Genomic DNA, 14,181 nt, shown 5'->3' with positions numbered 1-14,181 from the left:
GTTGTTCAGTTCTTTTGTATCCTTATTGATTTTCTGTCTTCTTGTTCTGCTGATTCTAGAGAGAGGGGTGTTGAAGTCTCCAAGTATAATTGTGAATTTGCCTGTTATTTTCTTTCAGCTCTACCAGTTTTTGTTTCCTGTATTTTAAGGCTTTGTTGTTAGATGCATACATATTTGGAATTGTTTTGTGTTCTTGGTGAATTGGCCCTTTATTACTATGTAATTTCTCTCTTTATTCCCGGTAATTTTCCTTGTTCTGAAGTCTACTTGGTTTGATATTAACATAGTCACTGCAGCATTCTTTGATGGAGTTTTCACATTATATACCTTTCCCCACTCTTTTACCTTAAGCTTACCTATATCATTATATTTAAAGTAGGTTTTTTATTTTATTTTTTAAAAAATTCCTTTTAATTGGTATGTTTAGACTATTTACATGTAACAATGGATATGCTTGGGTTTTGGTCCACCTTTTTCTTTTCTGTTTGTTCCTTCTGTTATCCGTCTGTTTCCCCTTTCCTGCCCTCTTTTGGGTTATTTTTTCTCAGGTTCCATTTTAATTCATCTACTGAGTTTTTGATCATCTCTTTGTATAGTCTTTTTTAGGGATTTCTCTAAGGATTACAGTATGCATACTTAACTCTTCACAGTCAACTTAGAATTAATATTTTACCACTTAAAGTGGGATTTAGAAACTTTATCACTATATAGGTCTCTTTATCCTCCCCTCTTTAAATTTTTATTTTTATTTATTTATTTATTTTTATTTTATTTTCCTCTTTAAATTTTTTAAAAAATCTTGTACACTAATGGTTTTCTTTGAGATATAATTTATATACAGTAAAATGTACAAATCTCAAATATGTCACTGAATGAATTTTGATACCCCCCTCTCTTTATGCTGCAGTTGTCATATATACCACGTTAACATACACTGAAAACCCTACCAGAAAATGTCATAAATTTTACTTTCCACCATAATACATATCTTAATGTAAGCAATCTAAAGTCCCTGTAGCATTTCTTTTAGTACAGGCCTGCTTGCAACAGATTGTCTTAGTTTTGCTTCACTTGAGGATGTCTTTACTTTGCTTTCTTTTTTTTTTTTTAATTCATTTTATTTATTTATTTTTGGCTGCACTGGGTCTTCGTTGCTGCGCACAGGCTTTTTCTAGGTGCGGCGAGTGGGGGCTACTCTTCATTGTGGTGCACGGGCTTCTCCTTGTGGTGGCTTCTCTTGTTGTGGAAAACGGGCTCTAGGCCTGCAGGCTTCAGTAGTTGTGGCACGTGGGCTTAGTAGTTCTGGCTCACGGGCTTAGTTGCTCTGTGGCATGTGGGATCTTCCCGGACCAGGGCTGCAACCCATGTCCCCTGAATTGGCAGGCAGAGTCTTAACCACTGCGCCACCAGGGAAGCCCCTGCTTTCATTCTTGAAGTGCATTTTCACTGCATATAGAATTCGGACTGACAGTTCTTTTTCTCAGCACTTTAAAAATGTTGTTTCCCTGCCTTCTGGCCTTTATGATTTCTGATAAGAAGTCTATGATCTTACGGGACTTCGCTGGTGGTCCAGCGGTTAAGATTCTGCGCTCCCAATGCAGGGGACCTGGGTTCAATCTGTGATCAGGGAACTAGATCCAGCATGCTACAACTAAAGATCCCGCACGAGGCAACGAAGATCCTGTGAAACTAAGACGTTGCGCAGCTAAATAAATAAAGAAATCTATGATCTTTTGTATTAATCTTTATGTGAGGCATAGTTTTTCTCAGGCGGCTTTCAAAAAGTTGAAATGTTTTTAGTTTTCAGCTTTGATTAGGATGTGTCTGGGCATGGATTTCTTTGAGATTCTGCTGTTTTGGGTTCACTGAGCTTTCCGAACCTGTAAGTTTATACCTTTTGCCAAATTGGGAAAGTTTCCAGCCATTATTTCTTCAAATATTCTTTCCACCATCATCACAAAGAATGTGATTTCATTTCCAACTATACTTATGGTTTCATGAGTCTCTCACTGTGATTCTGTCCTATAACAAGGCTGTTAAAACCTGCCTGGTTTCAAACTATTACGTCATCTTTTTTTATTTTTATTTTTTTTTTGCGGTACGCGGGCCTCTCACTGTTGTGGCCTCTCCCGTTGTGGAGCACAGGCTCCGGCCACGCAGGCTCAGTGGCCATGGCTCACAGGCCTAGCCGCTCCGTGGCATGTGGGATCTTCCTGGATGGAAGATCCAGGAAGATCCAAGCACATCTGATCATCCCCTCTTTCCAGGCTGAGTAGGTCACTGAGGTTCAGGGAGGTCACTTATCCGACGCCCCCAAAGCAGCCTAACTTCAGGGCCACTCCCTGCAGCCTGTTGGAGGCCTGGGGGCACTGGGAACATGCATCTCTTGCCTCTGAGTTTCCCCCCACATCTGTCAACTTTCTCAGTCTCTCGGCCTTGGCCGCACTCTGTGTGGAAGGCGACCTGTGTCTAGGTGTACCTGGGACTCTCTCAGAGATGCTGACACAAGATCTCCGTCTCCCTGGGTCTCAGCCTTCCTGTTCTGAACCACCCACGTCAGTCGGTCTTTGTTTACTCATGACACAGAAGGAACGAATCCAATACGGAGGGAGAAACACAGGGAGAGATGGTGACGATGACCAGTACACAACAGTATGGGGTGTGTCAGATGGTTCACACGTGATGGGGTCATCAGAGAAACAAAGGAAAGAAGGCTGACGCCCTGGCAGTTAGGAACAGAGGCTGCAATATCCAGTTACAGACATGGACCCTGCAAGAGGGACAGGGATACAGCATTGTGAGAGAAGGCAGAGAGCAGTGACAGGATGCTGGCTGCCAGAGCCCACGGCACCAGGGGGGCTCTGGGGCCATGGAAAGGGTGGACTCAATACAGGAACATTTTATTGAGGCTGCTGCGTGCCAGGCTGGTCTGAGTGCTGGGGCCCTGGAGAAACTGGATTGTTTTGCCCTGTAGGGCCCACAGCTGGCGCGGGGGAGAGAGCCACGTAAACATCTACAAGGACGACGTAGGGTGCAGCGTGGTGACCGCCTCCGGGAAGGCGTCAGTCATGCATTCAGCAGCCATGGGTCAGGGCCCATTGCCCTGTGTGCTGTGGATACTGAGAATAAGACATGGCCCCTGCTCTTGGAAGCTCACAGTGTCCTTGGGAAACACAGTTTCCAAGCTCTGTAAGGAGTACATATAATATGGTAGGAGGCTTAAGAGGAGTAAGGGGGAGGCACTCTGGAAGCAGAGGGGGCAAGCTGAAGTCTGTCTGAGGTGGCTGGGGAGGGATACTGGAAACATCTTGGAGGGAAGAAGAGAGGTGGGTTCCAGGCACAGGCACAAAGGCACGTTCGCGGGAAAAAGGGTGGCTTCTTCAGGAACCGCATGTTGTTCCGTGTGGCTGGTGTGTGGGAGGTGTGGCCACGGGAGACAAAGGCTGGGGGCCAGTCATGGATGACCGTGAACAGCAGATGACGGATCTGAGGTTTATCCCACAGGGCAGGACTTTGAAACCATCTTCACTGCACACACAGAAAAATGACAGTATTCCTACACACATAGGAAGGTAACTGGAGAGACGGCTTGGCACCCAAAGCAGCTTATATCTTGGCAAACTTGTAACCCATTCAGGAAGCTTTGCTGTGGAAGGTGATGCAGTGGAGAGCTTCCCACATGGAGAGATACAATCAGATTCGGGCTGTGGAAAGAGCCTGCTGGAAGCTGGTGTGGAAAAGAAAACAATGGTGTGTGTGTGTGTGTGTGTGTGTGGTGTGTGTGGTGTGTGTGAGGTGTGTGTGTGGTGTGTGTGTGGTGTGTGTATGTGTGTGGTCTTGGATGTGTGTGGTGTGTGTATGTGTGTGGTCTTGGATGTGTGTGGTATGTGTTATGTGTGTGGTGTGTGTATGTGTGTGGTGTGTGTATGTACGTGATGTGTGTATGTGTGTGGTCTGGGATGTGTGTGGTGTATGTGTGTGGTGTGTGTATGTACGTGGTGTGTGTAGATGTGTGGTCTGTGATGTGTGTGGTGTGTGTATGTGTGTGGTCTGGGATGTGTGTGGTGTGTGTATGTGTGTGGTCTGGGATGTGTGTGGTGTGTGTATGTGTGTGGTCTGGGATGTGTGTGGTGTGTGTATGTACGTGGTGTGTGTAGATGTGTGGCCTTCGATGTGTGTGGTGTGTGTGGCCTGGGATGTGTGGTGTGTGTATGTGTGTGGTCTGGGATGTGTGTGGTGTGTGTATGTACGTGGTGTGTGTAGATGTGTGGCCTTCGATGTGTGTGGTGTGTGTATGTGTGTGGTCTGGGATGTGTGTGGTGTGTGTATGTGTGTGGCCTTCGATGTGTGTGGTGTGTGTATGTGTGTGGTCTGGGATGTGTGTGGTGTGTGTATGTGTGTGGTCTGGGATGTGTGTGGTGAGTGTATGTGTGTGGTCTGGGATGTGTGTGGTATGTGGGATGTGTGTGGTGTGTGTATGTGTGTGGTGTGTGTATGTATGCGGTCTGTGTAGATGTGTGGTCTGGGATGTGTGTGGTGTGTGTATGTGTGTGTAATGAAAGCAGGAAGGGGTCAGGAAGGAGACCCCTGCTGGAATCCAGGTGACAGGTGATGTGGGCTCGCATAAGGTAACAAAGGTGGAGAAGATGGAGAAGAGGTGGTTGTAAGTAAAACCAACAGGGCTGACGACTGGTGGGATGTGGAAGGAGAAGGGAGGGAGAAACGGATGCTGGGCAAGTGGCCAGCCGTACGCTCAGGACACAGAAAATGCGATAGAGGCTGAGGGTCTGGAAAAGGCAGCCTCACAAGCTGGCCTTGGAGTCAGACGTGAACAGGTGGAGGGAAACAGCATGTGTGAAGGCACAGAGGTGGGCACGGGCAGGTGTCCCTCCTGGGCTGCGTGGGAGAGGAACAGGCAAGAAGAGATGCCATGTGGGAATGTGAAGCTGGAGCCTCCCCGCCCCAAGCATCCAGGGACCACTGAGTCCTGAGAGCAACTTGACCCTGACTGCTTTGGCTCTGAGGAGCAATCCACATCCTCAGCTCAGCTGTCCTCTCTCTGAGATGGGCTTGAGTGGGGTATGGAGGGCAGCAGGAGCCTTCTAGAAGCTTCACCAGATGACCTGAATAGCTTTATGTTCATCAGGGGCCTCCATCTGGGTCCCAGAATGAAGAGCTGTTCCCGGACAGCCCCAGAGTTTGCCCTTTAGCATCTGGTCATTTGGGGGGATTCAGCAGTCACCCACCCTGTCCCTCCCAGCTCTTTCAGAACTCAGGTTTCTCTTCGATGCTGAGCCACTGTGGGGAGGCTTCCTCGGGCACTGCAGGACGGTGATGTGGATCCGCAAGTGAACCATGAGGGCTGAGGTGCGGCTGAAGGCCTTCCCACAGTCGCTGCACTTGTAGGGCTCCTCCCCCGTGGGGACCCTCTGGTGCTCGATGAGGGACGAGCTCTGTGCAAAGGCATTTGGACAAACCTGACACTGATAGGGCTTCTCTCCGGAGTGGATTCTCAGGTGCTGGATCAGAGCCAAGCAGTCGCTGAAGGCTCGGCCACAGGCGTAGCACCTGTAGGGCTTCTATCCTGTGCGGATGTGCAGGTGCTGGGTCAGGTGGGTGCTCTGGCTGAAGGCCTTGCCGCACTCCTCGCACACACAGGGCTTCTCCCCGGTGTGGATCCTCTGGTGCTGGGTCAGGTGGGTGAGCCAGCTTAAGGCCTTCCCGCACTCCTTGCATTCATGGGGCTTGGCCCCTGTGTGGACCACCTGGTGCTGGGCCAGGTGTGCACTCCTGCTGAAGGCTTTCCCACACTCACTGCAGGTGTGGGGCATCTTCCGAGCATGGCTCTTCCGGTGGGCCTCCAGGGCCAAGGGGCTCCGGAACGTCTTCCAATACTCACCACCCTTGGAGGGCTTCCTCCCCAAGTACGTGCCTGGAGGCTCTGTGCCATAACCATCCAGTGGATCCACTTTCTCTCTGGAAGGAGTCTCCTCTTGGGAGGTGAAGTCTGGCCACATGTTGGGACTGTCCCCCAAAGCACCAGCTTCACAGCCGGGCTGGTCTGTGAGGGCGCCCTTGTGAGGCCCTGAAGTTTTCCTGAAATCCATCTCTTGGGTGACAGACTTTGTCCACATCTTCGCTGAGAGTCCGGCCTGCCTCTCTGAGCTGCCCTCAGGTTCGCAGGCATCACCAAAGGTGGGTCCTGGGAAAAGCTCTCCTACCAGGGTTTCAGTGGCCCTGACTCGTCCGAATTGCTCTGCTTACAGCTCGCCTCTGAGAGCTCAGATCCCAGCACCAGCCTGCAACAATCTGAACCACAGTGTCACCACTTTTTCCATACCAGGCCTCCCCTCTCTGCTGGGCCCTGGCCTCACTCTGAAAGGGGAGATGTGGGCCACTCCTGATATTTGGCCCCATTTCCAAAGGAGAGTTTCTCATTTGGTGTCTTGGATGACAAAAGGGCACAGTGCTGTCCTCCCACACCATCAAAACCGGCGTCACACACACAGACGGCCAATAGGCACATGAAAAGATGCTTGTCATTGCTAATTATTAGAGAAATGTAAATCCAAATTACAATGAGATATCACCTCACACCAGTCAGAATGGCCATCATCAAAAACTCTACAAATAAGAAATGCTGGAGAGGGTGTGGAGAAAAGGGAACCCTCCTATACTGTTGGTGGGAATGTAAATTGGTGCAGCCGCTATGGAAAACAGTGTGGAGGTTCTTCAAAAAACTAAAAATAGTGTTGCCATATGATCCTGTAATCCCACTCCTGGGCATATATCCAGACAAAACTATAATTCAAAAAGATATCCCTATGTTCATAGCAGCTGTATTCATAATAGACAAGACATGGAAGCAACCTAAATGTCCATCAACAGATGAATGGATAAAGAAGATGTGGTACATATATACCACATCTGGTATTATATATACTGAATATACTGGTATTCCATACCAATAATAATGGAATATTACTCAGCCATAAAAAAGAACGAAATAATGCCATTTGCAGCAACATGGATGCACCTAGAGATTATCATACTAAGTGAAGTAAGTCAGAAAGAGAATGACAAATACCATATGATATCACTGGGAGTTTGGCATTAGCAGATGCAAACTATTATATATAGAATGGATAAACAACAAGGTCCTACTGCATAACACAGGGAACTATATTCAATATTCTGGGATAAACCATAATGCAAAAGAATTTTAAAAAGATTGTATGTGACTTCCCTGGTGGCGCAGTGGTTAAGAATCCACCTGCCAATGCAGGGGACATGGGTTTGTTCCCTGGTCCAGGAAGATCCCACATACTGAGGAGCAACTAAGCCCGTGTGCCACAACTACTGAGCCTGCGCTTTAGAGCCCGCGAGCCACAACTACTGAGCCCACGTGCCACAACTACTGAAGCCCGTGCGCCTAGAGCCTGTGCTCCGCAACAAGAGAAGCCACCGCAATGGAAGCCCACGCACCACAACGAAGAGTAGCTCCTGCTCTCCACAACTAGAGAAAGCCTGCGCGTAGCAATGAAGACCCAATGCAGCCAAAAATAAATAAATAAACAAATAAATAAATTTATATATATAAAAATGCATGTATACACGTGTATAATTGAATCGCTTTGCTGTACAGCAGAAATTAACACAACATTGTAAATTAACTATACTTCAATTAAGAAAAAACAAAAACCTGCATCACATGTTTCCATCCACTCCTCAAACCACCCACTGCAAACTCTCCATTCTTTAAGGCTCCTGATTTTGTCACAAGTGTCAGGAGGAAAACCCTGAGGTTGAATGGATCTGAAAGAGAGTGAGGGAGACAGTGAGAGAGCGAGCATGCCAGGCGCCTATGTGCCTGCTCCCTTGGGCAGGCCTGAGCTCTGTCCCTGCCACCTGGACCTGGATGCATCTGCAGATGCTCAGTAAATACCGGCTGAATGAGGGAATCAATCCAGGATGCAGTAGACTCTACCTTGAACCCCAAGTAGACACCTGCTGCTGTGGGTGGGTGGGTGATGCCTCCACCGGGCCTCCCTGAGCCCCCGGGAAGCCTGAGGCCTGCTCTTTATAATGTGCTGTGAAGGCAGAGCATGGCTGAGCGGCAGCTGGAGATTGGCTTGTGTACGAGGTAGAAGCATTCCTGAACGGACCTGCCCTTGACGGGTACACAGTGCACCTTAGGACGCCTGACTGGACATCGTTTACTGGACAGATTCCAGGAAGTGGGGGGGGTGGCCGGAATAACTGCTGGTTAAGTCCACAACGGGGCCCCAGCTCTGCCGCTCGCCAGCTCCAAGGGTTGGGTAGTCTTGCCCTTGTTTGGGCCGCAGTTTTCTCATCTGCAAGAGGGGGATGCTATTCTGCTTGCCTCCCAGGGCTGCTGGCCACTGTTAGGCTCTTGTTCTGTGCTCGGCTCCAAGTGCAATGGGTAACTCCCATTGCCTCGTTTCAGCTTCATTCTGCTCTCAGAAAGGGGCACTTTGGGCTTCCCTGGTGGCGCAGTGGTTGAGAATCTACCTGCCAATGTAGGGGACACGGGTTTGAGCCCTGGTCTGAGAAGATCCCACATGCCGCGGAGCAACTAGGCCCGTGAGCCACAATTACTGAGCCTGCGCGTCTGGAGCCTGTGCTCTGCAACAAGAGAGGCCGCGATAGTCAGAGGCTCGCGCACCACGATGAAGAGTGGCCCCCCACTTGCCGCAATTAGAGAAAGCCCTCACACAGAAACGAAGACCCAACACAGCCATAAATAAATTAATTAATTAAATTAAAAAAAAAAGAATGATCCATGCTTTAAAAAAAAAAAGAAAGGGGCACTTTGACAACTGGGTTTCAGGCAAGGAAACTTGAGGCCCAGCTGAGGGGAGGTCTTAAGTAATTGGTACAAGACCACATGACTAATTCAGAGAGGTTGAGTAACTTGTACAAGGTCACACAGTTAGCTAGTGGTCAAGTCGGGATTTTAGCTCTAGAATCTCCTCCTCCTCTAGACCCACAGGTGTTCCCTAAGTTCCTCCACCTCCCTAGCCACATGCTGGGTCCCGACCACCCTTTTTTCCTCTATTCCAGAAACACTGCACCACCTGCTCTTCCCAGAATGCACCAGTGCATACCATACCCAAGGGGCCTCTGCCTCTCACCAGTCCCTCTGCCTGGAGTGTGGTTCTTTCTTGCTGTTTCAGTGCCATTTTGCATTTTCCCTGAAGACTCTCTTGACCCTACAGAAGGGTGGGGCTGCGCCCTCCCTCCTACCCAGTCCGTGTCTCGGCATAGCTGATGGGGCCAAGGGAGCGCATCTGACAAGCTCTTTCAGAAAGGTTCGTTTCTCAGGGAGCAGAACAAATTTTCCTAACAGCTCCAGTTACCACGTGTCTGATTCGTGCAGGCACCGTTTCACAGGCCGCATAGACTGCCTTGTTCACACCTCTCGATGACACTGAGGTAAGTATTAGGACTACAATCCCCGTTTTACTGACAGGGAAACTGAGGCACAAAAGAAACACACGGCCAGGAGGCGGCAGAGCAGTGGTTGGATGTACCAAGTCTCGATGATTCTTCTGAGCCCAAACCCCATGGTCTCCCTGCCCACGACCTCCGCCCTGGTTGCTGGTACACCCACCCCACCAAACGCTCCCATCAGGTGGGGCTGGGTCCTCCTGGTGTCCCATCGGGTCTCCCTGAGCTGCGACACCTGAGTGGGTCTCTAAGCAATGGTGCCCACTCTGGCCTGGGGCAGGTCTGTCTCACCCAGATGCTGGAGGTCAGCATAGGGAGGGCTCCAAGGGGGTGCATCGGGACACACGGCGTTTCTGCCCCCTCCCCAGCCCCAAGCATCCAGCTCCCTTATCTGATAGCAGCATCCTGGTTTTCCTTTGGGGAACTTCCCTTGCTCACATCAGTCCCTGGGGCTTTGGTCAGTCAAAGACAAGCACAAGACCCCGACCAGCTCAGTGAAGCTCAGCTCAGTGAAGCTCAGCTCAGGGATCTTTCGCTGTTCTCCCCATGAGCTTTCTACATTGATAAGGCACAAGCATGAGATTGCTGGGCCAACTGTGTCTCCCTTGGGGACAGAAGCTATTTAAAGATGAACCTAACGTAGGAAAACTCAACTGAGAAAGAAAGGAGAACGAGAGAATCCTGATGCCGTCACCTGAACTCCTGATACACAGCCATGAAACCTCCCTCCTTGGCTTCCGTCAGTTTGAGCTGGGCTTTTGGTCACTGGCAGTCAAAACAGACCTGCTTAACGCAGTGTGTGAGGGTTTGGGTGAGTGCCCCCAAGTGCAAACCTGCACCCCCAACATTTCAGTCCAGGCTTTGCCCCGTGTGCCGTGGGCACCTGCCTGTCACCCCCTCACCTCTCTTGTCCAGTGCCTGAGTCAGGTCTTCCACGAGCACCACAGCCTCCTCGCCACTCTCGGGGCACTGAGCCCACAACCAAGTCTGGATCTCGGGGGGCAGCGCGCCCAGGAACTGCTCCAGCACCAGCAGCTCCAGCATCTGCTCCTTGGAGCGCACCTCGGGCCGCAGCCACTGGCGGCAGAGTTCACAGAGCCGGGCCAGCGCCTCACGTGGGTTGGGATGCCTTCTCATAGCAGAAGTGTCGGAAGCGCAGACAGGCAGCCTCAGGGTGGGAGGTGTGGCCAAAGTTAGACTCCTGGACCTGAGAGAAGCTGGCCTCCTCATGCTCGACCTTCACTTGGAGAAAGTCATCCTGTTCCCAGGGCACCGGGCTCACAAGGCTCTTGGGGATGGCCATTGGGCAGCAGACCTCCAGTGAGATATGGGATGGCTGGAGCCTTGGAAATGGGTCTGCAGGAAGATCAGAACTTGGTTATCCTGTGAACTTGGCGCCCTGCCTTGTGGCTGCCGAGTAGGGCAGATGTGGGCTTGGGGCCTGTGAGATGTGACTCACTCTCACAGAGTCACAGATGATCAAAATAATCAGGGCAGCGCCCATTTGGTGCTGAGCACCTTTCTAAATGCTTGCATATAGTAACTCGTTTAAAACTCACAACAAACTCAGGTGGGAGCTTTCTCTCATTATATGGTATAAAGACAGACAGACAGGAGAAAAAGATTTGCTCAAAGTTTCCCAGATACTGAAAGGAAGGGCGGTTGCTGAGCTACAAACCCCAGTAGCCTGACCCCATGGCCAGTCTGCTTCAGACCTATGCTCCTCCCACACAGAGTGGGTCTGTCTTCTAACTCACACACACCCCACTCCCCTGGGAGCCACAGGGGCATTCCCTTACTTTATTTGCTAATTATTTTGTAGATTCTGAGGTGAATATTTAGACAACTGACATTCAGCCTTTCTTCTCTTCTAATACATGTATTTCAGACTATAAATTTCCCTATAAACATAGCTTTAGCTGTACACTCACAAGTTTGATTTTGCATCTTCATTATCATTTAGTTAAAAATATATTCTAATTTCTCTTTTGGTTTCTTCCTGAACCGTGGGTTACTTAGACTCTGCTGCTTCATTTCCAAACAATTCAGAGTTTTCTGATAGTCTTTTTTTTTTTTTTTTTTTTTTGCGGTAACTGGGCCTCTCACTGTTGTGGCCTCTCCCGTTGCGGAGCACAGGCTCCGGGCGCGCAGGCTCAGCGGCCATGGCTCGCGGGCCTAGCCGCTCCGCGGCATGTGGGATCTTCCCGGACCGGGGCACGAACCCGTGTCCCCTACATCGGCAGGCAGACTCTTAACCACTGCGCCACCAGGGAAGCCCTCCGATAGTCTTTTTATTACTGATTTCCAGATTAACCCTGTTGTGCTCAGAAAATGTGCTTTGGTCAATTTTAATCCTTTGATATTTGCTGGTTTGAGACTTGGTTTGTGACCCAGTGTGTGGTTTTGTGGTCAGTATTCCACACACACTCAAAAATAATGCAAAGCCATCTTAGGTAAGTGACAAAAGAGGAAATAGATAAACTAGACTTCATCAAAATTAAAAACCTTTGTGATTTGCAGGACACCATCAAGAAGGTGAAAAGAGGAAATCCCTGTCAGTCCAGTGGTTAGGAGTTGGAACTAAGATCGTGCAAGCTGTGTGACAAGGCAAAAAAAAAAAAAAAAAAGAAAGAAAGAAAAAGAAAAAGTGAAAAGGCAGCCCACAGAATGGGAGAAAATATTTGCAAATCATATATCCGATAAGGGACCTGTATCTAGAACAACTCCATAATAAAAAGACAAATAATCCCAAATTAAAGAATGGGCAAAGGATTTGACTAGATATTTCTCCAAAGAAGATATACAAACGGTCAACAAGCACATGAAAAGATGATCGACATCATCAGCTACCAGAGAATTACAAATCAAAAGCACAATGAGAGGGCTTCCCTGGTGGCGCAGTGGTTGAGAGTCCGCCTGCCGATGCAGGGGACGCAGGTTCGTGCCCTGGTCTGGGAAGATCCCACATGCCGCGGAGCGGCTGGGCCCGTGAGCCATGGCCGCTAAGCCTGCGCGTCCGGAGCCTGTGCTCCGCAACGGGAGAGGCCACAGCAGTGAGAGGCCCGCGTACCGCAAAAAAAAAAAGCACAATGAGATATCACTTTACACCTGCTAGGATCTAATACGCAAAATAACAGATAACAACTGTTGGCACTGAAGCCATGACCTTGAGCACAGGGAGAAGTGAGCACGAATAAAACAAGACCTCAATCCTGAAACCTTTCCGTGGCAGCTGGTGATTTCTGGCAAAGCTGTGCTCTAGCCCCTAACTCCACTGTAAAGCTTACTTGGGCCTCTTGCAACCTTGCCTTTGCCATTATCCCAATTCCTGAATTCCTTTGTCCCTGTTACTCTCTTGTCCTAAAATCCCCCTCTGCACCTGAGCAATTTCTCCTAGTTCTCCAGGCCCCACTTTAGCTGTCATCTTCTCCAAGAGCCGTCCCAGCACCTGAAAGCAGGCTAAGTATCCTTCTGAGTGCCCCGGGTCATTCTCCCCCAGCTCTGTGTTCTAACCTTGTTTCCCCAGAGACACTGGGCATGCTGGAGCCGCAGTGCCTATAGCAAGTGAACAGGTGCTGAGAAAACGGAGGGACCAGGAAAGGCGGAGTTTGAGGCAGGAAATCATTGTTCAGAGGAGTGGGTACAGGGGTGGCAGGATTGACAATAAATACAGCGACAGTTTCCAAGCTCCCTTTTGTACCCCTGAAACTGCTGTTTTGGAAAATCCCTGAGGACAGTCTCTGAGACACAGGGACGTGAACCATGATCAGCTCACCCCCAACGTGCTGACCTCACATCAGGTCGAGGTCCGCTGTCCACAGCTGCTCAACCAACTTAGGAGAGCAGTTCTTTCATTTCTTGCTCCTTCCTGTACCCGACCTGACAACAGGCCTGGCACACAGCAGACATGCAGTAGATGCCCAATCTGATGACTCCACAGTCCCTGCCAGGCTTAAGGCCACAGAAGGTGCTAGTGGACATCAACCCAGCTGGGTGACTGCAGGTCACATAATTTCAGCTGCAGACAAATTCTCTGTCACATACTTGGTAAACTCCCTGCAAATCATCCAAATATAGTCCCCCTGACAAATCCCAGTCAATCACATAGTTCCATGCATACACCCTACCTCAGGCATAGTCTGTCAGTCATATCCCAAAATATACCCCTGCACCCAAACTTTCTCAGTGTCACTCATAGTCAGTCCAATAAACACAGGAGCTCACAGCATCGCCAGTCATTCATAATCATCAGTCACTGTCTCAGCCAGTCACATACACAGACTCTCGGTTACGCCTGAAATCACAGTCAGTCACAGACACACCCTCTCACGCACAACAACACACAACCCTCCGACAAAATCTCACACAACTTCTTTGTCAGTCGCACACTTGATCAGGTCAGTCAGACATCCTATCAGCCGACCACACGCTCCCAGCTTGTCAGTCAGAAACAGCAAAACGAGTCAGACACAGAAACACAACCAGACACTCACACAACTGGTCAGTCAGCAGGTCCCGCACTGGAACAGAGTTCCACACTCGGTCTGTCCGTCTGTCGGTCCACGCGCGGCTCGGGGTCAGCCCCTCGCTCTCCATCTGCGCGTGTCGGTCCCACACATCTCGCTTAGACCACCGCAGGCGTTCGCCGCTTCAGGGTTTCCGTGGTTTCTCTCCGGCAATGCGCGCGTGGACACCCCGCCCAGACCCACC

The 14,181-nt window shown here is 49.7% G+C and overlaps 1 protein-coding gene across 1 annotated transcript; it reads right to left on the bottom strand.

Moving 5' to 3' along the window:
• Window positions 1-736: 736 nt before the first annotated feature.
• On the bottom strand, window positions 737-14,174 carry ZSCAN22 (zinc finger and SCAN domain containing 22). The gene is given in 6 exon segments (XM_019928952.3): window positions 737-6,238; window positions 6,241-6,299; window positions 9,062-9,065; window positions 10,374-10,593; window positions 10,595-10,827; window positions 13,965-14,174. Coding segments are annotated over 6 exon segments (1,626 nt in total). The 5' UTR covers window positions 14,068-14,174; the 3' UTR covers window positions 737-5,231.
• Window positions 14,175-14,181: the final 7 nt, after the last annotated feature.

The sequence above is a fragment of the Tursiops truncatus genome, chromosome 19 (assembly GCF_011762595.2).
Source record: "Tursiops truncatus isolate mTurTru1 chromosome 19, mTurTru1.mat.Y, whole genome shotgun sequence".
Lineage (NCBI taxonomy): Eukaryota > Metazoa > Chordata > Mammalia > Artiodactyla > Delphinidae > Tursiops > Tursiops truncatus.
This window is presented reverse-complemented; position numbering and strand designations above follow the sequence as displayed.